At 41.9% G+C, this 25,073-nt stretch overlaps 4 protein-coding genes across 4 annotated transcripts in view; all 4 read right to left on the bottom strand.

Annotated features, from left to right (window-relative positions):
• The window catches only part of iffo1b (intermediate filament family orphan 1b), a 12,628-nt gene extending 4,879 nt beyond the window's left edge, over nt 1-7,749 (bottom strand). Inside the window, exons 1-6 of the mRNA XM_031852723.1 lie at nt 6,346-7,749; nt 3,724-3,784; nt 2,610-2,705; nt 1,969-2,109; nt 1,365-1,549; nt 1,133-1,259 (exon numbers count right to left, since the gene is read on the bottom strand). Coding sequence (XP_031708583.1) covers nt 1,133-1,259; nt 1,365-1,549; nt 1,969-2,109; nt 2,610-2,705; nt 3,724-3,784; nt 6,346-7,334 — 1,599 coding nt within the window. The 5' untranslated portion in view covers nt 7,335-7,749. The remainder of the gene's footprint in view (nt 1-1,132; nt 1,260-1,364; nt 1,550-1,968; nt 2,110-2,609; nt 2,706-3,723; nt 3,785-6,345) is intronic.
• A 2,111-nt stretch (nt 7,750-9,860) lies between these two features.
• On the bottom strand, nt 9,861-13,867 carry opn9 (opsin 9). Its single transcript, XM_031853080.1, has 8 exons — nt 13,747-13,867; nt 12,688-12,838; nt 12,398-12,537; nt 11,894-12,032; nt 11,629-11,743; nt 10,724-10,804; nt 10,109-10,646; nt 9,861-9,988 (listed from the first exon to the last, which is right to left on the bottom strand). Exons 1-8 carry the CDS (start codon nt 13,865-13,867, stop codon nt 9,861-9,863), a joined length of 1,413 nt encoding a protein of 470 aa, XP_031708940.1.
• Nucleotides 13,868-15,956: 2,089 nt separating this feature from the next.
• gapdh (glyceraldehyde-3-phosphate dehydrogenase) lies at nt 15,957-20,455 on the bottom strand. Its single transcript, XM_031852806.1, has 12 exons — nt 20,408-20,455; nt 19,882-19,927; nt 18,744-18,843; nt 18,367-18,473; nt 18,165-18,255; nt 17,943-18,058; nt 17,638-17,719; nt 17,358-17,509; nt 17,176-17,254; nt 16,583-16,666; nt 16,390-16,487; nt 15,957-16,297 (listed from the first exon to the last, which is right to left on the bottom strand). The coding sequence occupies exons 2-12, from the start codon at nt 19,902-19,904 to the stop codon at nt 16,228-16,230; spliced, it is 1,002 nt and encodes a 333-aa protein (XP_031708666.1). The 5' UTR covers nt 19,905-19,927; nt 20,408-20,455; the 3' UTR covers nt 15,957-16,227.
• Nucleotides 20,456-23,161: 2,706 nt separating this feature from the next.
• Nucleotides 23,162-25,073, bottom strand: nppcl (natriuretic peptide C-like). The gene is made up of 3 exons (XM_031852846.1): nt 24,868-25,073; nt 24,110-24,257; nt 23,162-23,905 (listed from the first exon to the last, which is right to left on the bottom strand). Exons 2-3 carry the CDS (start codon nt 24,206-24,208, stop codon nt 23,609-23,611), a joined length of 396 nt encoding a protein of 131 aa, XP_031708706.1. The 5' UTR covers nt 24,209-24,257; nt 24,868-25,073; the 3' UTR covers nt 23,162-23,608.

The following is a 25,073-nucleotide window of genomic DNA, read 5'->3' as shown; positions in this document are numbered from 1 at the left end:
ATTTTGAGTATGTCTGTGGTCAGGATGTGGACATGCATGTGATTATAATGCAGTAACACTTGCAGTAAACAGTACATGTGTTTGTGTGCTAATTATAGCTCAATCAGACACTTAGAGAGGTGACACGACTATCAGAGTACAGATGGCTTTATGCTCCTATCAGCTCAACTTTCACTGACTAATGCAGTTCCTCTCTTCAGCTGATTGTTCAAGTACCACACAGCCGGTGAATGAAAACAAACACCAACATGCATTTCTTGGAAACAAACACACTGAATACCAATACAGGCGCAGACACTGCATCTGTCTGCCTGTCTGTGTCTGTGTGTGTGTGTGTAGTGTTTTGTCCTGAAATGGCCCTGCCGTAGTAGAGCGGTGAAGGTTCGTGTCATCGCCTGAGACAAAACTGTATCGACCAACATATCATGCTGCTGCTGCTCTGCACATCAACTCAATCAATCAGAACTTTAAAAGCTTCTTTGAAATCTGAACCAATAATATCAATACACACATGCAGCCGTCTGAAGTGAAAAAAGGTGCAGATCCTGATCACAGACACAAATTCTACTTTAACTTTGTCATCAAAGAATTGCTTTAAAGGCCAGGCATGAATGATTCATAAAAGTAATAGCAAAATGAACATGGTGTGCATATTTATTGTGTTAGTTTCTTTTTAATAAGTTTATCATGACAGAAAATGTAAAAACTGGTTTTCTTCATATTCAAAACCAGATTCCGGTAAAGGTCATCCTTACATGCTTAATGTTTGGCTGAAATCATACAGTCCAGAAGTAATCATATTACAGTTATCAGTAAATATAGGACAAATTCTATCAGACGCAGACTTGAATGAATACATCTGGGGCTTGTCATCAGGGTACTGTATGTGTGGACACAGTTCAGCAAATCATGACAAAAACGACCACAGAGCTGAATCATTACGTCTCTGACACAGTTAAGAGGGTACTTTTAACAAATTTGAGCATTATAAGCTTCACAAAGTTAGACGTTGTGTTGGATTGCATTACATTGTCTAAGTGTTGCCATTGTTTTTTCCATCCCCTGTATTTAGGTCCAAGTCCATTCCTTTAAACCTGATCTCATTGAAATAAGTCGTGTGACCCTGGCCTACCTCTCCTGGTGGGTGGGTGGGGTCAGGAGGCAGAGTGCATCCTGGGAAGTCCTCCCAGAGCAGCAGTGTCTCTTCAGTCTCCTCCCAGGCCAGGCTGTCGCAATCATCCTCAAACTCACATTCACGTCTAAAATAAAAACATAAATGTACACACACATTGACAAATAACCTGGTGAAGGGCAGGACTGAAGGACACTAACATTATATCATATTTCAAAGTCAGACCACCCACAGTTGGTTCAGCATCCTCTGCATCTCCTCATTGATCTGATTGGCTGATGAGCCACAGTGCTCTTCATCTTTGACCACTCCCCCATCACTTTCAGAGGTGCTGACAGGTTCGTCACACTCGCTACCGTTGAAAGACAGAGGAGTTTGTTTCCGGCGGACGTTTAGGGACGATTGGATGTTAGGAACCTGGAGGGACACAATCAGGATTTAGACCATCGCTATCAAGACAAAGTTTCACATAAAGGGACTTTACAACTCATGGAATTAGGGCTGGCAATAATTCATTATGATAATTTATAGTTTTTCATTGAAATGTTGTGATGAAATCATATATTGAGATATATTGATACACAATTAAGTTGTCTAAATTATAGGGTAAGAGTATAAATAGGCTACAAAAGCACAGAAATATTCTTTACCGTGTGGTCATTTCATGTAGACTATGTATTTATTGAATTACCAGAAAACATGCTATATCGTGATATATATAGATATTAAATGACCTATATCGGGATAGAAGATTTTGCCACATCGCCCAGCACAACGTGGAAGAAATAAAACAACCAGAGATGAGAACATTGACTGGTCAGGTTTAGCGCTGGTACCTGGTACATCTGGATCACATCTTCACAGTTCCTCTGCTGAGCTACGTCACAGAGACGAGCGGTGATGTCGATCCTGCGGCAGATGTCCATGTCCACCTTCATGGCTTTCTCCTGGATCTTACTGTCCAACTCTGACAAGTTCTACAGAGAGAATGGAAGGAGCCATACCAAGATACATACCAGGAATTCAATTAAAAAAGGTTTATCTATGAATGCATTACCCATGCTTCATATAAGCCATTAATAAAAACAACTTTTGGGTTGCTCGGTTAAAACTTGTCTGTCTGTTTTACAGTCTCCTTCAGCATGACTATGTGTTTACACACCTTTTTTCAGGTGTTATGAAGTCAAGCGCTCCATTGATGGGTCGTCCTCATAAATGAATGGACTAAAAAGACAAGCTGAAGGAGGATAAACACCTGACAACCCATAGTAGTTCTTATTACTCATGTATAAAGCATCAGTAAATGGTCCAATGACATTGAGGGGTTTTTTTCAGACGTCACACTCAAGCTATTACAACTTATGAACCCTTTATGAGCGGTTTCTTAATACAAGTAAATAATAATATAATGTTTCTTATTAGTGCCCATGTGCATAGCTTAGAGAGTACGTGACTGTATGGTTTGCACTGCGCTCACATTGCTCATGAGGCCTTTGAAGATAACCAGCTCTGCCTTCATCTGCTGAACTCTGACAGCCAGCTCGTCCTGACAGCCTTCACTCTCTTGCAGGTCCTGCACACGTCAAAAATAAAAAATCATAAAGAACAAACACATACAAGTGCAAACACTCCCACACCCGCATGTGCTGCCTCACCTCTTTACTGGGAATGACAGGTCACATTATGCAAGCAGAGCACATCAACAGAATTAATAAAAGTCTATATCTGCAAAATGCACAAAACATTGTAAATCCTAAATGCATGATCTCTTCTGGGGAGCTGTAGGTTTGTCTAATGGCATCATAATCCTCTCTTCTCTCTGTTTACTTATTCATATGCAACAATGTTGGTCAGGACGCTTTTCGGTCTCAACTGTATTTTTTACTGCTTGTGGTCTCCTGTTGTTGATGTGGTGCCTGCTAAACGAGGTCAGGTACAGGTTCCTGGCAATGGCACAGGTGCACGTGTACGTACACACACACCCACACACACAGACACAAAGGAAATCAAAAGACCTTTTGGTTTATAAAGACACAGCTGCAGGAAGCACAAGTATGGCAATCAGCCTGACAGCAGGTGAATTTGACATTTGAAAAAAAGCTCCATTTCATTTGCATAATTTCTATAACATTTAAATGAGAAAGGTTGGTGTATTTTTAAATCAGCTAATGGTCAGTGGCCAAAGAAAAGAGAAAACCATCGGAAACAATCCGTGCCAGCAGAGTCAGAGCTTACTGCTGATCACTGTAGCAGCATACTGTGTTCAAACAAACACATTTTTTACTAATGTTAACAGTTTAGCAAAAAGTGTCATCTAAGCTATTTTACCACTAACACACTGTATATTGTTAAAGGGCCAGGAAAACACACATGGTGTAATGTTCATGGTATTTGTAGTTTAGCTCAGCCACAGCTGAAATGTCGCATCTAGCACTTTCTTTTGGTTGTTTTAATGACTCTGGCTGATGTCAAAGCTTTCAAATGTAAAGACTCAAAGACACCTTCAGTTCAGACCCACTGCATTGTTGGTCTCCAGCCATGTCTAGTCTACTGACACACACTCACTCACTCACTCACACACACAAAGTTACCTCTTCTAGGTCTGCATTTTTCTGTTGCAGATCCACCCTCATAGTGTATTCTTCTTCCCATCTAAGAGACACATGGATGTAAAAAAGTAAACAATATTTTAGTGTCTTGTAATGTAAATAGAGAACATACAGACCATGGGCTTTCACATACACATCCATTTATGCATCTTCCGCATCCACTTAGAAAGGCCACTACAGTAAAAAGGGATCCATGACGTGACTATTTCAGAAGGTTGAAAGGACAAAAGAGCAGAAAGGCACTTTGGCAGATGTTAAACTATTTTAAGTGCATCTGACTAGCCATATAAAAACTGCAATGTCGGGATCAGTCAACATTCAACTTTGTTCAATAAATCGCTTGTTTGATGAATTGTGTGCCACTATGGTGCAGCCCAGACGGCTCGCCCATGAATCTGAACTTTTAATACACTTAAAAGCCTGAGCACAGATCCTGTATGTATGCAATCTCAGATTCAGCGACTTCATACAGCACACGAGCCCAGGGGATACAGACCCACTGCAGAGGATGTAGCTTCTTATATAAATGCTGTTTTAAATGCAGAATGCTGCGGCACATCGGGACCTTTAGGGAATACTAAATCTGAAAGAAACTTGAGTCATGAAACAGGAGTTGTTGCTGTTGTAGAGGATGCTTGTTTGATCAGTGAGGTGGGAGCGAACAGAAAGCAGAGAGGCGCATCCTTCTGCAAGCCAAGCCCCCATCCAGCAGTCACAGCTTGCAGTGCATGCTGCATTGCAGATACAGTGTGGAGTGTGAAGAGGGGGATGCGCAGTGGGAGAGAAGAGAGGCTGAGAGCATGGGAGGAAGTGTTCAGAGTGGGAGATTGTGGGGGGTTGATGTGAGAAAGACAATGTGACAATGTGGTGGGCAGAGTGAGGGGCGAGGGCTTAGGGAGGCTAAAGGGGGAGAAAGAGAAGTCCTCCTTAAACAAAAAAAGTAAACATTAATAAATAAAAGAGCTAGAGAATGGTGAAAAAATAAGCAAAATGTACCAAAAGCTTTAAGATAAATTAATTCATAGGCGAGTTTATATACTAGAAATTCATTCACAGGAGCAACAACAGACATTTCATTATTAATCCGTTGTTATATTTGACTGCATAGGTAATGGACATTAGTTTGACTTGGAGAAACAGGCTTTAATGTCCCATTGTCCTGAAGAAAACTGACACCTCACAGAGGTGGAGAAACAGCCCAGACCCCTTACAGAGGACTGAACAGAAACTGATTTGAATACTAGGTGGGACATGTATGTCACACACCTTGATTCACAGGTAGTGGCACAAAATACGAATACTCAGGTGAGCAACTCTCAAGTCTCCATACAATTAAATCGTGTATCTTATGTCACACATATTTGGGCTGTTAGTGTCGTCCCTCTACCTCATTGACAAAGAGCCCACTATACTGTGGTCTGCATCTCCTCCGTGAAGAATGCATGGCTGCTCATTTGGACATAATATGAGGGAATTCAATGCGCTGGAACATGGAGCTACTGTAGTTCACTCAGGACAGATCATACGTAATCCAAAGCTGGCCTCATGTCCTTCAAAGTCACGATAGGATTTAACAGTTGTGGGTTGTTTTCGCCAAGAATTTAAAGGGGAAAATCCACCCTAAGAGAGAGATCACAGTGAGTTATTCCATGTGATCTGCAAACTCAGACAGCTGTCTCCCTAAATTGGACATCAGAGCATCCAGATTTGAACTGGTGATGTCATCGTGACACATTGTGGTAAACTAGTGCACTGATGATGAATACGTGGTTGTGGGTTTAGAGATGTTACATGATGCTGGGGCAGCAACTATCGATTATGTTCATTATTAATTAACATGCAGATTAATTCTCTTGATTAATTGCTATGGCAATACAATGCCGAAAAAATTAAATGTTTGCTTAAATAATTAAAAGAAATGAATCAATAGAATTTCAGCTCTAAGTCAACCTTAACATTTGTAAAGCTTACAGCTGTACTTCTCAAATGTCCATCAGTCGCAGTAAAATCACTATGGGTGCTGTTGAATCATCATAGGGTTTGTATGAATATTCACATTGGCCTAACTGGATCACCTCCAGGGTTTGTCGTTAGATGGGACCATCATTACAGTCTTTCATCTTCTCAGTTTCATTAAATCAATGTCTGCTGTACAATCAACATGACCTCTATGTCAGGATGGATTGTTCCTAATAGTCCTGTAAACTAAGCCGCCCATGGGTGAGTCATCTTGGGAGCATCACGAACTCTGAAGTGAACATTTGTGCAGCAGACTGAGCTTCACACGTCGCCGCTAATAACTGACCTTCATTCTTCTTTATATTTAGCTGGCGGCGTGTTAATTTGTTTGGGTGTATTTCTAGCAGCAGCACCTGCCTCTGTGGTCAGACATGATGCAGGGTTGCAGGGTCAGGCTGGATGTGATGGATGGAGAGGGGTTTGCGCTGACTCTGCTTCTGTTGGAGACAGCTGGTCTGCAGTTGCTTTACAGCTTTGTTCACTGCTTCAAAGTAGAACATTACACACACTTAAGGAAACTACAGTACAATCTCATGCCCCTGTAGGCCTGTTACAAGAACAATAAATGGGTTTTACTTCATTTACCTGCGCTTATACTCGTCTCTCTCCCTCTTCACTTTGGCCAGGACGTTATACAGGGCTCTTATCTCAGGGGTGATGGTGTCAATCTGGACCCCGACTCCGTCAGGGTGCACCCAGGACGATCCTGGGCTGGTCAGACGCTCCACACCGCCAAACTTGCGTGTGTGGTTGTAGGACCAGATGGTGCCCGGGAGAAACCGTGGAGGAGGGTTGGTGGAGCTCCCAAGACCTGCACTGGTGTTGGAGAAAGTTTTATAACCAGAGCTAGGGGAGTCCACACAGGGGGAGGCCTGGCTGATGGTGATGGCTGGGTTACAAGTGGCATTTGTTTGGGTTGAACTGAAGTTTCCGGCGGCTGCAGTCGGGAGGGCTGTAGCGTGGGGAGGTGTGAACAGTGTTGTAGGCCTCCTGGCTGAGTTGTTGGTGTTGTGGAAGGGGAGGGAGCCGGGCCTGAGAGGTATGGTCCCGACAAATCCAGTCTGTACACCTGCCTCCTGGGTATGTCCCCTGCTCTCACTGCATCCACCTTGACAGCCTTTGTTGGCATCCAGCGCCTGCTGCAGTTGTTTCTCTAAAATCTTATTTCTACGCTCTAATTCATGCACTTTTGCTAAAAAGCATCTGAACCTCAGATTGAGAGTTTTGAGGACGCTGATGTTGGATCCCAAGTCGTTTCTAAGCGCCATGGCAGCAGGGGGGTGCGAAACGACACGATGGTGGTAGTGGCTGTGGTTGTGGGGGAGGTAAAGTGACGTCTGTGAGGGTGCGGTGAAGTCAGGCCACGGCGGATCAGGCCCCGGCCCGGACTGCTCACCCAGCAAAAAGGAGGTCGGGTCGGGTCCACCGAAAACGGTGTCGGACAGGAGGCCTGAAGGAGAGTCCGGGTGTCCGGGAGATTGACTCTGCTGCGGATGCTGTTGGAGATGCGCGTTGGCCCCCAACAAAGGATTCATGCTATGGTATGGAAAACTAAAGCGCTGCAGATCTGGCATCAACACGGACGGGAATTGTCTTGCCACAACCGAATACAATAAATAATAAGCTGCTAAACGTACCGGGAATACGTGCGCTCAGAATGCCAGTATTTTTACCCGATTATATAACTGTTTCTAAATAAGAATCTTATCCTTAAAGCTGAGAGGTCTTAACGCCGGCTGACGGATCAGTGCTCTCTAACCGTCCATAATAAAACATCCAAAAGCGACTCCAAACGGGCTGCGAGCAAGGATATAAAACTGCAGCAACACTGGACCGGCGCCTCGATGAGATGTCTTGCAAAATAAAAGTGATTAAATGAAGGAAATGACGCAGAGCATGAATAACGGGAAAAAAAATCCACTGTCACTGAATTTCTGGCAACAAGATGTGACCGCAGGCAGGAGGAGCAAGTGCTGCGGGATTGGGAGAGCAGCTGCTACCGTAAATACTCGACTAGAGTCGCGCTGATCCATTAACTGTTTGTTTTCTGTGGAAAACAAGATGTTATTGTCTTGTTGTTCCCCTTTGTTTTACACAATAATTAGTTCAGATTTGGATAAAACTGGGAGCCAAACGTGAACGATTAAATACAATTATAATATTAAAATCTTCAAATACTATGTGAAGTTTTTTTTTTTTAAATGTATTACTAACCTGGCAATTCAACCACCTGCCCCAAAACACAGTCCCACTTTCACTGTGTGTCAACATTGTTATGGTAATTTGATTACATTACAAACACAATATGGCTACAGTCAGAAAGGCCATTTTGCTTAGGAAGGTTCCTAACTGAGTGAAATGGACCGAAAGTATCTAAGTGGCCGCCATGATAAGATTACTCCCTAATTTGAACATCTTCCAGGCTCTTTCCTCACATGATGAGAGGTCATTTCAAATAATCTATTTACTTGTGTTTTTCAAAACAGCTTCAATGACTAAATGAAATGTTGGATCAATAAATCTGTGTAACATAAGTTTCCATTCCTCTGATTTCATGTGTTTTTATGTTCCATCTTTAATTCTCAATGTTTATAAATAAATGTCATTTGCCATTCTGAACACCCATGTGCTGTCCTTTTGGTTTACCTTTTTAACGTCTTCATGCTTCCAGTGGTAACCCCTTGTTGAATGTCTCGTTGCTATGAATTGTGGGTAATTCCCTTGGGCAAAGTCTGCAGAAATGCAGATTTACGGAAAGGGTTCACAAAGGGCTCAAAAGGTCTGTGAGACAGCCCTCACAGACTTTGAGACGCTCCTGCAAAGTCTGTTTCACTCAGAGAGTAAAAAGTTCAAATAAATACCCACAATTGCACATAATGGTAACATGATACGATGCAGCAAAGTGCTGTCCCATTCATATTCACACCACTTCAGTGCCTATACAGTCTCTCATACTCAAACATTTACCAGGTGATGTCCGTAAGTCCCTGAGGGTTCAGGGTTTATGGCCTTAGGTCAGGGGGACAGGGAGTGGGCCTGGGATTTGGCCTTTCCTTAGCATACTCATATAGCATACTTAGCATACTCGTTCTCAAGCACCTTTCCTTAGCATTCGCTAAGGAAAGGATAGAAGATAATGCCAACCCACAATTCCTTGTAACGGCAACATTTAAAGTGACACACCTTTCGGCCGTCCATGAAAACAAACGATGTGCCTATCTTGCACCTGTTTACCAATTATTTTCATACAGTCATAAACTAATGGGATTTATGTTGATGAATATGAATAGACAGTGACAATCCTTCCATTTAATTTTATATGTATTTATTTACTTTGAACATGTAACAAATAAGTTAAAAAAAAACAAGGAATACGAAATAAAAGGAACAGTAAATATAGCAAACTGTCAATGAACAAATTGTCATTCTGAATAACAAGAAGCATCAGTAAAAGCTAGGCTTATAAATTCTTAAACTGTTAAAAAGCTAAATATAACCGAACATTTGAATCTGCATTATTGCACAAAGGAAATATTGATATTGAACAGTTTCATTGATATTGCATAAGTGAATTGTCAGTTTCTACTGAAGCAGTGTTGAGTGTTAAGTGTGACAGCAGCAGGAAGGAAGGAGCTACGGTTCCTCTCCTTCACACGAGGGAAGCAGCCTCTCACTGAAGGAGCTTTTTAAATAGCCTGAATGCTTTAATACAATGAATTCCATGGAGTAATGCTGTCGTTGCGATTTCTGTATTCCTTCTTCGTTGTAGTTTCGCCATGGCAGGCCTACGTTAGTGACATTTGCCATCGGATCATAATTACGGAGTTTAGTGAAAGTGTAGTTGGATTGTCTTTTCCTAACTCCTTCACATCTTTCCTTGACCCCATGACGTTTTCTATCGAGGTCAAGGAAAAGTGTAAAAATGTAGAAATTGCAGTTTTACGGGGGATTATATCTATCTATCTATCTATCTATCTATCTTATATTAATCTGAATGTGGACCCCTCAGATCTCTCCTTGTCTTTTGTCCACCGATGCTGCAGTGCCTCTCTGTGCAGCCTTGAGTGTCCAAATGCATTAGCCCCCCACATCTCATCTGCTCAGGAGTCTGTTCGTCCTCCACTCCTGTTCCCCCGGTTCTTCTGTTTCTTCAGATTTCTGTTTTTTCTTTCCACAGACAGGGCTCCTTCTCCTCTTCCAGGTCTGGCAGTAGGAGAGGCTGATGCTCCTTTAAAGAGAAGATACAAAAAAACACAATAACAATATGGCCTGTGTGGCAAGAACCTCAACTTGTACTATTTTTCCGAGAAACAGGTGCCAGTAGTGTAGGTTTACTCATGTTCCTTACTTTCAGTTAAACTTTCCTTCCTCCCCTGCATTCGCCTCCTCTCTGCCTTCTCTTTGCCACACACCATCGCGTAGATGTCATCCCTGAACTCCCTGTTCATGATCTGATATATTAAAGGGTTGATCATGCAGTGGGACTTGGCAAACAGAACAGGGATCAAGGTGCCTACAGGTGGGAGAGAGGAGAGCGGCTGGGGGCTCTCGGTCATTGGTTCAGCTTCTTTGTCCAGGGTGGACCTGAACGTGGCGTCGCTCAGGCCGTTGATGGAGGCTGAATTCTTGTTGTTCACATTGCTCCACTTGTTCTCGGGATGGTAGTAGATTTGTCTGTAATATTCTGTAGTGGTCCAGTTGAGCAACGAGGGGATATCAAGGATCTTTGGAGCACTTGGAGAGCTCGAGGCCATATCAGTCGACTCCTCCACCACAGTCTGTAAAGATGCCTCTTGATTATCTCTGGGAATGAGTGCAGAGAACAGAGACACAGCAGCATAGGGCATCCAGGCCAGGAGGAAGGTGGTGCACACCACAGCAGCTATCTGAAATAAACATATGGCTTTATTTTCCCTGCAGGATGTTCATTAATGAGTCTGAAAACAATCCTCATATGGTTTACCTTTGTAAGTCTCAGGTCTTTACCAGTGTGCCTGACAGAGGAGGACGGTATAGACGCCAGAGTGCGATTAGATCTGTAGACCTGAAAACAGAAGCAACAGTTGATGCTGCTATTTGCAATTATGCCACAATTCACAAGCACTGACAAAGTCAACATATAAAAACTCTCACATATACATTAAAGCCATTATGTGAAGAGTTCCTAATTGAAATTATAGCACATTTTAAATGTGTTTTGTTGCTTCCTGCGCTGTAAGTCTGATAACATGTATGCTGCCAAGTCTGTGGGGTTCCTCGTCCTGATTGGCTGCTGTGTCTCTCTTGTTTGTCTTTTGATGGAACGTGAAATGTGAATTCGAGGCACTCAGATTGGGACGGGTCCTTTCAGGAGTTTATATACAAGCGCATTTCCATATACACATACGTTAACTATTGTCTATTTACATAGATACAGTTTGCCTTTACTGTGATTCGTTTGGATAGAGCACCCACAGGCCGTTATTCCCCAATTTAAGCTTGTCAAACAGAAAATAACTTACGTGCTAAACTCCATGAGGCTTAATGTTGCACCCGTTTCCCCTAGAGATCTTGTTATTCATAAATTACTACAAACTGGACACACAATGATTTCAGGGCCTTTGAGGGCCCTGAGCATCTGGATCAATAGGGCCTTTTCATTTGGTATTCCCCTGTATCCGAGAGGAGGTGGTGGTACTGTGCATACATTGCTGTCTGTCACAGTGTCCTTTTTCAATACTCGCACAAGAAGGTGCCAGAGTTGCAATTTTGATATTCTACACACTGTAGCTTTGAACAAGTGACTAATACATCTGAACAAAATAATGACATTATATACACATAGCTCCCAAACCCTCCATTTTCTGTCATGAAGCAACTTGTCCTCACCGTCAGAAGGATGGCCAAATATGAAGCGACGATGGTGAGTGTAGGAAATCCAAAGCATAATATCAGGATGAGGAAGATATAGATTCTGTCGATTAAAGATGACCTCATGCTCCACCTTGAAATAGTTAGACAGGCAGACTGGTTATCACTCGCATGTTTGTCAGCAAATACTTGAAGAAATCTGAGAATACACAGACATCTGCCGACTTTCGTGTAAGTAAACAATAGAGTATTGAGCAGCACTGTAAATTCAATTAGAGATTACCAGTTGATGGTGCAGCTGGTCCCATATGGTTCTGGTCCATAACTTCCAAAGCCAAAAGCAGGCAGCAAGGCCCAGAACAATGTGTAAGCCCACACCAGCACTATGGACATATACACATGCCGTCTCTCAATCCATTGACCTAGAGAGCCAAGAAGCATTAAACCACTTACAGAACTTAGTGTGACAATTTATGTGCACTTAACCTCATTGGAGGTCTCGACATTTCACTTTACTATCTTGAAACAGCAGATTTAATTGACCTTTACTCTCACCTTAGCGATTATCAATCAATGACTTTTAAATCGAAAACACTGAATCAATACATTTTTAGAGGAAAGAAAGGGTCTTGTGCAGAGACTATAATACGTATATTGTGTAAGTAAGGTTTGTGTAAAAGCCTGTGTGGCAAGACATTTTAAATAAACCAATTTATTCAGGAAGAGTCAGATGGATTTAGAGTGCAGGCATGCCTGAGTGGATGGTACATTACGATCTCAGACTTGCCGTATCTTAAGCAGCAGATCTTCAGGCAACGGTCCAGAGAGATGAGACAGGTGGTGAGCAGAGAGCCGATGCCAAACACAAAGCCCTGAATGCCGTACCAAAGGCACCCTATCTCCCCAAACACCCAGGCATGACACAGGCTGAAAGAGGAAGAGAAAAGCTTAAGTCTCTCCGCTTAATAGATCATCACCATCTGTCTCTGACTAATGGCTGCTGTTGTATTATAATCACAGTGTCATCACCCTGGATTCAAGCCTGGCTTCTTATTAGTTGATAACAAAGTTCTGTACCTGGAAGTGATGAAAAATGGCCCTCCCAAGAGGCTGAAACCAAAATCGCAGAGGGCCAGGTTGATGATCATGAGCTCTGGAGGTCTGAGCTTCTTTCGTCTCCTGCAGTAGACTAATAACGCCACGCCATTGCCCAGCACCGATACGACAACTGTAGAAAGAGTAATAGTGAGGAAAAGAAGGAAGACGCGGCTTTAACTTAGCTTTTTCAATCCTTAAAATACCAGTTGTGTATGATTACATGTAGTGAGCTAGACCAGAGATTGCCAGAGTGGATCAATGCACAGTTATTCGCCTGCGTTCCTCTCTTCAACACGCACTCAGCAACTCAGCTCAGCATTCACCTGAATACTCACCCTGCTCCACAGAAAACCAATCAACCCAGACAAATTAAAACATTTGTCTGAGCGAGCAGATTTTATTTGTTTGTCTGTAGCTTCATTGATTTGTTGTGCAAACGAAGCAATGAAGAGGCGAAGAGTATTTTGTAGTGTTTTGTTCTTAGACGGCCTGAACTGTTTTAATGAGGTAATGTCGGGTTTGGTCTTTTTTGTTGAATACTGAAAATCCCCATCCCAAGAAAATCAGTCACACAGGACATATAAACTTTGAAATCCCACAACACATTGTCATATTTTGATACTTTTTTGACAGTATGCAACTCAGACTTAGAAACAAATTTCTCAATGATAATGTCCCTTTGAGGGTTAGGTTTGAAGATAAATAATTTATCTTCCACTCAATCTGAGGTATATCGTGTGTTTGCTTGCTGCACCATTTCATTGGAGCTACTGTATAATATATTTATAGTAATACAAAGAGACAAATAAGTTACGATGATTAATAATAACTTACAAAACTTGTGTCATCACTTTATCTGGAATCTGGAATGATATATTTACATATATTTGAGTATTTTTGGATCAATTTCAGCATGTTTGAAGGTCGCTTGTCTTTAAAACAAGAGTGGATAACTTCTCACAAAAATGAGCCTGAAATTGACATGATGATAAAAGTGTCTGTGACTCCAAAAAAAAAAGTGACTTAAACCATGCCGACCTGTGAAGGTAAGGAAGACAGCGACGGCCAAGTCTCCAGAGGGGGACAGCTGGGAGACGAACAGTGGGTGGATGGACGAGGGGACAAACCAGGAACCCCTCTGTGAGCCATTCTCTTCCATTGGTGTTGCACTGACCCACAGCAGTATACAGAGAGGAGAAGCAGCACCTGGAGCCTCAAAGAGCCACCGATTGCACAAAAACAGAGAATAATTTAAAATACTGTGACACCATGACAGCTACAACGTGGAATTAGAGCATGTGGAAGTAACGTTTTCTCATTAGGGGGGAGATGCTGCGCAGCACAGGCATTAGTATACTGGTGACTATATTCTGATCTCAGCAAGATTTTTCATTCAATTTTAATCTGCTCTTACTGTACAGACAAAAATAAGAAGCTCATTTCAAACCTCCAGCTTAAGAGAACAACGGGAGTGTAAAACAGGAGTGGGTGAGAGACAGCAGGATATTTTGCAATCCAGAGCTTTAAGTTTCAAAGTATTATTCATATTACAGATGCTGTCACAAAGTGCATGTCAGAAAAAAACATTTCTCTCTCCTCTCCTGAGTCTATATTAGATTCCTTGAGAAGTGTTTGGACAAAGCATTATAAATTACTAAATGGTGTGGACAATTACAAAGAAGATTAAGGTAAATGTAAATTAATACAGATCGAGGTGATATTGTGATGTCATCGTGACACAAATGGCAGACAGATCTTCTCTGATGGCGACACAATTTGCAGCTTTATTGTGAAAATCGGATATTTCTTCAAATATTTCAGTTTCCATTGATTGTTAATGGTTCAGGAGTATCACGGGGAAAGTGTTGTTGTAAAAGAACACCAGTTACTTAAGCATCCTGTTACTTAAAATAAATAAATGAGTCATTATAATAAACAAAGGTTTCAGGGAAAAACCAAGTCCTTTCTTCTCCATCTTTTGACCCTCTAGGAATTGTATATTTATCCAGCAGGCAGTCAGCTGAATGTCATGAGTGTCAAAGGGCCAAAAGCTGAATGAACACAGTCACATCAAGACAACAAAAATGGGATTTCTTGAAATAATCAAAATTCTCCCAAAATGTTTTTTCTTAACCCTTGTATTACTCTCTCTCTCTGTCCAAGATGCACACATTCAAACACACACCTGCAGGAAAACATCACAATGAATTAATAAGCGTCACCACTTACCTTCCTCTTGTCTGCTTCTCAGTCCCTTCCTGTTGTCTCTCAGCTGGACTTTATAGCAGAGATTGTCTTTTTTTAAATTTTATTCAATCTTAATCTGAACCCTCCGTCTGTAAATCCATGTGGCATTTTCTGGAGACACAATTTGCTGTTGACAATCTGGTTTAGACAAAATGATCAGCAACAGGAGGGAGAGGGGGAGGGAGAGAGAGAGGGAGGGGGGGAGGGAGAGAGAGATTTTGTACACTGCTTGTATCTCCTCTCCGGCTATCTACTAAATCCATTTCATCCCTGTGAATAATTTTGATAACATTAGAATCTCAATGAAATATACATTTTTCTGTAAATTTTGAATATTAAAGGAATGGTAAACCTGTGCCAAAATACTGATATATGTAAATAAATGGGGTTTGTTCAAAGTGAACTTTGGTGACCATTATTTAATTTGACTTGAAACCAGCACTACATTTCATAGACGCTGTGCCTCTTAAGCATTTGTCCCATATGTGTGCATGCAGCGTTATACAACCAATAAATCCTTAATTGTTTTTTTTTCAAATCAGTGGAGCTTTTGTCTTATTCTTTAGGCGCTCCCAGTGAGCCAGGCTGATACGAACAGATCAGTGATTAAAACCGCAATAAGTTGTAAAATGAATTTTCCATACTTTGCCATTTGGCGGGATCACATTATCTGCAGGTATTATTCATAAAAGCCTCATATTGAACCATTACAATGGGCTTTGTGTTAGCCAGGCAACAGTACCCTCCCAGATGAAGCAGATATTGAACTAAAGGGTGTCGGAGGGGAAAAATAATAAAATGTTGAGAAGAGACTGAAGGCCGTCAGTGTATTCCCAGAGGAGGAAAATAACGAGACGCATGTAGAGACACCGCTTCTCGGGGTTTGCTAAAGTGAATGACCTTCACAAGAATCCATCTGCCGAGACCAGCGTTTATCCCAGTGGAGCAGTTTTTAATATAGATACGTCTGTGCAGTGACAAAAGACAAAAGGAGGGCGTGATTCTCACAAACAGGAATTTATTCCACTACTGCCTGCAGTACTTCAACACTACAAACAGACGAATACTCCATCTCACACAAGAACAGAACAGGGAACTTCAAATACAAAAAAGTAATTTGTTTGCTCTCTGTGGGACCTTTCCTCCGGCATCTGGTGTGGGTCGACTATTTGAAGGCACCAGCCAAAGTCGTAGATAACCGAGTGTGTTTGTATAACTCTGGTATCAGGAGAATGTGGCATAGTGCAGGGACGAGCGATGGTTCTGGTTGTTTTACTCCTTGGTAGCCATGTGGGCCATCAGGTCGCAGACACGGATGCTGTATGCGAACTCATTGTCGTACCTGATGAAGAAGCAAGAAAAAAAATAAATAGTCAATATGAATCCCTGAAAAGAGACATCAGGACATGAAAGTAATCCACGCTGAAGGCTTACCATGAAACCAGCTTGACAAAGTGGTCGTTGAGGGCGATGCCAGCGCCAGCATCAAAGATGGAGGAGTGGCAGTCACCGTTGAAGTCTGTGGAGACGACCTGCAGGAGAGCGAAGAGGAGGACACCACGTTTGCAAAAAGCACTAAACGACAAAACTGTTTAAAAGATCCGTTATAATAGAGACGAGCACATACCTGGTGTTCTGTGTATCCCAGAATGCCCTTCATGGGTCCTTCAGATGCAGCCTTCACAACTTTCTTGATGTCTTCGTATTTGGCCTGTTAAATGTATTACCATCATTATCATTATATGAATACTTACTATATTTATTAAAAAAGGACAAGTCTTCCAATTTCTTGTCTACAAATTCCATGCAAAGACCAAAATCCACAATCAATCTAAATACTCTCCGACTACCCGTCTGTAAATGCTGAGCCTGTTGGTTTCTACTGAAGATGCACATTTAAATAAATAAGGTTGTGAATATACAAGATGACAAAGCAAAACTCGTGATTTCTGGTGCATTAATTCTAGTTTGGATGAAATGCCAGACATGGATGTAAAATAAAAAAAAGAAGTGAAAGTATTATTACAGTCAATCATGTATTAATACACATTGTACAGTACTTGAGATCGACTCATTACCATGAGCACTGTAGTCTACACGGGAGACAATTCTGACTAGAATAAATACATTTCTCGTTGGTAAGAAAAGCTAATCACCCGACTTAAAGTGAAATTGACTTCTGTTAAATGTTATGAATGCTTCTCGTTTGCGGTCACTCACGGGTTTCTCCAGACGGACTGTCAGGTCAACCACGGACACGTTGGGGGTGGGGACACGGAAGGCCATGCCGGTGAGCTTGCTGTAAAATACAAAACGTACAAGGTCATAAACTAAATCCACTGGATTCAGTGCAAGTAACATACAATAACGTATGATGATGCGATAAAGTTTCTGCCGCTGACCCGTTGAGCTCGGGGATGACCTTGCCGACGGCTTTGGCAGCACCAGTAGAGGCGGGGATGATGTTCTGACTGGCACCACGGCCGTCCCTCCACAGCTTACCAGAAGGACCGTCCACAGTCTTCTGGGTGGCAGTCATGGCATGAACTGTGCTCTGATGGACAAAGACAGAGGAGGAGGATTCAATATGGCTAAACCCCCCGGAACTTTGTAATGTCATGTTGGTGTGTTTATAATCTGGTGTTATCCCTTTGCCAGATTGTTCAGTGTTTTAATCCTCACCATCAGGCCCTCAACGATGACAAAGTTGTCATTGATGACCTTGGCCAGGGGGGCCAGGCAGTTGGTTGTGCAGGAAGCGTTGCTAGGGAGACGAAAGTAACACCATCAGTTAACTGAGTTTTTTTAAATAAAGTCCAAATTTACAAAAAAAAAAAAATGTAATGACAAATCTTTTACACATGATATACAATAAGCAAAACACTCAGTATTGCACATTTTCATCTTAAAAACTAAATTCCAATTTTCAAACCACTTAAATATCCAAAGACGACCAAACGGTCTGTGAAATGCTTTCTGGTTCTTACCTGACGACCTGGAGGGACTTGTTGTACTTCTCATGGTTGACACCCATGACGAACATGGGAGCATCAGCACTGGGTGCAGAGATGATGACTCTCTTGGCACCGCCCTTCAAGTGAGCCTGCAGTGAGTTTTGAAAGAGCATTTAATTGATGTCCTTTTTGGCAAATTGTACGACACTTTATTTTTTTTGCATTCAAGAGTTTGGGGGGGATTGAGATACGTACAGAGGCCTTCTCAATGGTGGTGAACACACCAGTGGACTCAACCACATACTGGGCACCAGCATCCCCCCATTTGATGTTAGCGGGGTCTCTCCTGCAGAGACAGAAAAGAAAAGTTAATAAATTCAGTTCTTCTCTTTTGCAATGTGTGAAACTAATTAAACTGAAATGCTTTCTGTATTAAAAGCCTGATTAGTGAACATACTCGTGGAAAACGGTGATTTTATGTCCATCGATGACCAGCTTGTCACCCTCAATTTTGACCTCACCCTTGAAGCGGCCGTGGGTGGAGTCATACTTGAACATGTAGACCTAAAAGAGGAAATGTGAAGAAGAAGATGATAGACAGTTTACACCACACTACAGACAGCTGACAAAAGCAGAAGAGATTATATAAATTATTAAAGATGCAAAGCATGTTTCGGACTACAAAAGCCTGCATTACATATTTAATCTAGCCAGCGCAACCATAACCTAAAATTCAGAGTTTCACAAAGATTACAAGCGCGTGGCAGAAGGCCGGTGCCGATTTCAAACCCCTAATCCTGATGCCTTATATTTCAAGCAATCTCCTTCACTTACCATGTATTCCAGGTCAATGAAAGGGTCATTGATGGCCACAATCTCCACCACCTTGGAGGTGAAACCAGCACGGGTCACCAGGCGACCGATGCGGCCAAATCTGAAAAGTGAAGAGTGTTGTTTCTTAGTCTGGCCTCTAGATGGTGGTGTGATACCATGCAACTCTGACTAAAGTCACTGGGTGATGTGAGCCTCGTCAGTCCCACAATTGCAGTGAAGGTATGAGGTTGAAATAATCAGTCCGATAGTCATGAATATGCAAAATTAGGTTTTTGACATTCAGTTCAACCTAAGCATGGCCTATTTCACATTAGTGTTGTAGCTTTTTTCCTTTGTGTGGGGTTCAAATAGTCCCCAGGAGACCTGAAACCACTGACAAAGAAAGGGCAGGCTTCAGGAGGAGGGGTAGGGTTCAGGAGGAGGGGTAGGGTTCAGGAGGAGGGGTAGGGTTCAGGAGGAGGGGCAGAGGGAGCTGCCCAGCTTTTACTCTCCTCGCTGGGGGCTAAAGTCGAAATTAGCCTCTAATGTGCAAATCCTGGTGATGGCAATGCACTGTTTGATCAGCGGCCGAGTTACTTTTTAACCGCACGTCCAAATTCCTGGCACACTCTGTCCTCAGACACTGGAGGAGGACGAGGGGCGGAGAGATAATTAAACAGATAGGGAGGACTTTAACATCACATTAAGTGTGTTCAATAATATTTAAGTAATGACCCTTTCTACTTGCTTCAGACAGCAGAAAAACTATTTGAATGACCCCCATGTCGAAGCCACTCCCCACTACGTTATCTGCTCAGGGGCCAAAGTTCAGAGACCAAGAAAAACATGATATCAGCCAGGTGACTGTTGGTGCATGTCCTCCATTACTAAACATTTTCTCCTTCAGCTGCTGTATGGTGTCAGAAATTAATCATACAAATATTTTTTAATATGCAAACAAAGAAGCTTTAAGAAGCACAGGTGGTGCATCTTAAAAATGTAAACAAGGCAGCAATTGCACTAAACCCCCTAAATGCTCCCGATGTACACAGATGAGAGGTGTGGCATTGGGAGCTGCAGCGAGCTCACAGACTTGCCTAATAAGTGTGTGTTGATTTGATTAATTATTTCATGCGAGTGAATGAAAACGAGCCCTTACCCATTGATACCAACTTTCACCATGTTTCCTGGGTTGTCCTAGTCCTCTGAAAGGAGAAATGAGAAGAGATAGTATATTAATGCAGCCTGTTAAATATTAATGAAGCAACATTTATGGTGCCATATATTAGCTTTCACTTGATGGACAGCACTACGATTGTGCATTGAAATAAAGAGTTTATGCAAAATTATTCCACTGATAAGATATGCGACCACAGTCCAAGTAAATGTCAATGTAAATCTGCAGTTACTTAACCTTCCCAGCAGGCGTATAAACAAACAAATGTCCACTGAAGAGTCATTTTACATCCTCAAAAGCAACAATAATCACATTTAAAACAAGAGTATAAAGGCAAGTTAATTAGCTTGAGCTTTATGACCACATTTAGCTCAAAATGAGGTCCCATCAAGCTCAACCTGATTGTCCCCAGGTGATCGAAATCAAGTCCTGTTGCTGAGGCTCTGCAGGTTCCTGAACCCCTCTGTCTCAAATCATTTAGTTACTGAAGATTTTGTTTTGTTTTTACCGTTTGTGAGATGCCTCTGTCTGTCTTGTGACTCCGGGTGTGAGTGGGGAAGAACAAAGTTGAGCGGTGATATTTATCATTGACCAGACTTGAAAGCCACGCCCCCTTAAAGGTCACTGCTCTTAGCCCCGCCCCCTGTGAACATGAAGATCGTCAGCCTGCACAGAGACATGCAAGCTGGGCCTCTGCAACTTGACTTCATGTGAGTGAAATATCCCAGAAGCTTCTTTCTCTTCATCTCATTTCTGCTACTTGTAGGAGATCTGAAAAGTTCTGCTCAGATTGACATCATTTCTGCAGAAGTTACAGTATCATTAAGGCACTCGTGTGTTTCCACCATTACTTTGAGAGGTCTGGATATAGATACTCAGATATTAATCTCCTCAGATATTGGATTGAAAAAAGAGAGAGATCCCTCACTGACCTTCTCAGTAAATACAGTCACACGAGGGATCAAATCTCTGTCTTCCCGACTGTGACATTTACTGTCCAAAGACCATGACCCTTCACTTTCAGACGGTCTGTAGCGACTGATCATCCTCTGCCTCCCCATCTCCTCCGCAGGAGTCACAAGTTGAGTCTTGGTTACTCAACATAAACACGTGATCATTACACATCTGCAGAGGATGCATCTTCAGACTGTTAGAGTTCATGTCGGGTTATTTGGAAGAAACAAATTGAATCTGAATAAAAGTGCTGCTGTTAAGGTCTTGGTAATGTGTCTTCTGCTGCAAAATTAAATGTCTTCACTTCTATTCGTTGCCCACAGAAGAATATGACAAGGCCTGGGCATGTCAGAGTTTGTCTGGACTCTTTCATCATGTCACAGAGTTGGCATTTGAAAAGAAAGCACTCCAGACGACGATGTGCAATTTTAAATTACAATAAAGACAATGTCTGTTTAAACCAGAAGGCCACTTAAATTCAATCTTTTTGAAATATCCCCCTGGCTGCATACTGAGGCCTCACCAACGGGCAGTCCAGAAAGATAACTGAAACCTTACCCAGGGCATAGCATGTTGTCATAACAGCAGAGCATGACACATTAACATATCGAACTGGACCAAACATGACATTCAGTAACATATGGTTTTTCACTTCAGCAGATCATGTGGTCCTGTTCCAACGTTTTGCAGCAGGCTTAACAGAAGTGTAGATCTGCACCTAAACAGGACAGCGTTGGTGTGTTTTATGGCTGCGGTCCAGAGGTCCGGGCATAACTGAACTACCACAACCCTGTGGGAATGCCAGGCTTGGCCTCTGCTCTGCAGCTTAAGGTCAAAGAGGGGAAGTAAAGGTCAGGCCAAGATTAGACGCGGGCTGACGAGTCAACACTTGTCCATTTCATACTCTCAGTACTGTAAATGCTGCCTCATGATTCACTTTCTTTATCACAACTCCCAATCTCTACTCGCAGGAAAGTGAGCGGCCGTGGAATAAAGTATTTGTATTTTTTTAGTCTGATTTCTGTTGGACTCAATTTACAGCAGCATTTATGTAAATTTGGTTATTTTTCAACATAAAAGTTCCACTCTGGTTAACTTAATCAGTAAGTGCAGAAACAACAAACTGTATGGATCGCAGTTTGCTGATCTATGCACAAGTATGTCTGAAATTAAAAGGGGCCCTCTTGAACTGGATTTATACGGCAGTGTAAAGTCCAGAGGGCAGCTGTGTGTGGTGAGGAACAAATAAACACATGGTGGAATGAGACTGCCACCTAGTGTCGCAACGGAAATCTCCATCTATTTAATATCACCTTCAAAAATCAACTCAAATACCAGAACGAATAAGTAATATACCGACTATATAAGGTGCAAGCTATGTAGGATATCGTGGAAGAAAATAGGAGAAAATAAACGACTTTTGCTCGTAGCTCACTCTCGACCATCGAAACAGCAGAAACAGTCTCACCTCAAAGTCAATTTAGTTGCAGTTCTGGAGCTTTCTGTCACATCGCATGATCGTCATCTACAGATAGCGTCTGATCAGCAGTCATGAGAATTGTTGGATTCAGTTTTTTTCTGAGAATGAATTTTTTTTTTTTTTTTTTTTTTTTTTTTAAATGGCACAAGGATTAGTAGTTGAGATCATGTGATCAGATCAAAAGCTCCAGTTACTAAATAGACCTCAAGGTGGAGATTGTTTTGCCAAAGTAGAAAGTCTTGGGTTGGACCTTTCTCCAACGTGGACTTTGTGAATTGCCTCCAAGTTTAAAATAATTCATGTCTTGTTTTTAAAACTGAACACATTGCTGGTACAAAGGCCGCCAAATGTACAATTGCATCATATTTATGCACATATATAATTCATACATATCGGTTGGAACATTATATGAGCTTATCCGCCAACATGTTTATTTCCGTTTCCCTGTAGAATGAGTCAAGATTTTTGCCCCGGGAAACTGGCTGTAATGCCAGAGTAGAACCAGTTTTGGAGGCAGCCGAGGATCTCACATACAGTTATTAAGATTGGCCACCCATACTCCAGACTGACGCAGGAAGAAATGTAACTTCCTCAGACAACCATAGGAAGATTTGACAAAGTATCAAGAGTTCAAAAATAAATATGTCAGGAGAATTTTAAGCTGCACTTTGAAGGCCAAATTGAGATGACGTGTGCCAATAGGGCGCGAACAAACCGTGATTTAGATGTGGAAGAGAATTTCTGTGAGCCAAAGCCAGAAAACCATAAATGTCAAATCCATTTATTCATGCAAATCCTAAGAAAACAAAAAATAACTATCAGCAGGAATCACAGGTGCAAACATATTTTAATATCTACGTCCATTACACCTGATTTTACACACACACTCCCCATCCATAGATTTAACAATCGTCTAATCACATTTACTGTACGAAGACAAGTCCTAGAAATACATAAAGTGCCAATTTACCTAAAAACAAGCCCATAAATCAAAGATGATCATTTGATGTAAATACAGCTCACACAATGTTCTAATAGTCAGTTTAATACTTTCACATGGAATAAACTACAGCTGCTATGTTAATACAGCCACAATAGCGTGAAGCATCTGATCTACGCTGGATGAAACCACATTAGCAAAGCTGCAAGTTTACACCACACTACATGTAGCCTACACACACGTAAACATCCTTCAGTGCACGTGAACATCTTTGCATGTGTGTTTTTCCTTATTGTACTCTAAGAAGGATATCATCAGTCTTTATTTTCTCTCCACTAACAGCCCAGTCCGCTCATGGACCCGATCCGATCCAGTTTCAGCCCAAAGCATCCTCGGTTCCATCCCCTCCGTGACCGGTCCGGTTCTGCTCGCTTCTGATTGGCCACAGCCCCCTTCAGCAGGCGCAGCCAGGGGGTCTCAGCCTGCGTTTGTGCATCAGCCCATTTGGGGTACTCGGCCGCTTTGACCCCCGAGGACAAGGTGGACTGCTCCTCTGGTGGGCTGTTCAACAGGTTCTCCAGGTCGTCCAGAGTCAAAAGTTCATTGTAGCGTTCCAGAAACTGCTCCATAAACTAGAGGAGGAAAAACAGAGGAAATTAAATTGTCAGCGAGTGTACGGGGGAGAATAATTCAATCAGTGATACATTTCATTACTCTTTCCTCTTATTCTTTCCTGCTCTCCCACCCTTCCTTCTGCACTATTCTCTTATATCCGCCATCCACTCTGAATTCTCCTCAATCCTCTCTTTTCTATCCTCCCAGCTCCCCCTCCCTACCTGCACAGCATCAGGAGGAGGGTGCAGAGCGCGAGCCTCCGTGATCTCCACAGGTGTCAGGAGGAGCAGAGTGGCACAAAGCAGCACAGGGCACAGCATGGCAGCAGAGTTGACGGTGAGGAAAAACTGGAGCAGGACTGAAAATACACTGCAAAGATAAGATGAAGAAATGAATGAAAATCACTCATGCAGACAAACACAGAAATACATAAAATAGATAGTTGCACGTTTCAGGATTTAAGAATATTTTTTGTGTATTCTTATATTTAACAGGGTCCATACAGACAAATATTATATACAAATAAGCAATGCAACAGTTGTGATGCATTTAGGGCGTCTGGCAGGAGCGAATTTGCAGCCCCGTTCCTGGTCTAGATTAAAACAGCCAAACAAAGAGTAGACCAAACAGTATCAAAGTACATTTATTATACATCACAATTATAAAAAAAAAAAAAGTTTTCCTCTTTAACAGAAATACTTTTTGCTGTTTGCTATCAAAACATTAATTTGGTGACAATCCTTGAAAACAATAAAGGATTTAATATTTCTTAAGGTAACCTGTTGAGAATAATGTACAAAAGACATTTAATTTCCTTACTTTATAATTATAGGTTTCAGGTTGAATTGTAGTAAAGCGTTTTCTACACAATTTGTAGTATGCTAAAATAAAATAAAAAGGACTAATCGATAACTATAAAATAAAGAATATAAAAAAATACAACATATCTAACCATTAAAGAACATTTTAGTGTGCTCACCCGTTGTTTGGTTTCTCTTTGAGTTCTTGGCGTCTTCTTCTGCTCTCACAGACTCTTCTCCATCTCTCTGGTCCTCGGTCAACGGTTACCTCTCACTTGTTGGCACCTGCAGGGAGCATCACCATCTCACTCGGTTGACTCCTCCTCGCTCGGTGATGGAAACGAAAGGATTTTTCTTCCTCGTGCGTCTGTCCTCTTGGCAGAAG

This window comes from Anarrhichthys ocellatus, unplaced genomic scaffold (genome assembly GCF_004355925.1).
Source record: "Anarrhichthys ocellatus isolate YVR2014 unplaced genomic scaffold, GSC_Weel_1.0 scaffold13, whole genome shotgun sequence".
NCBI classification, from domain to species: Eukaryota; Metazoa; Chordata; class Actinopteri; order Perciformes; family Anarhichadidae; genus Anarrhichthys; species Anarrhichthys ocellatus.
This window is presented reverse-complemented; position numbering and strand designations above follow the sequence as displayed.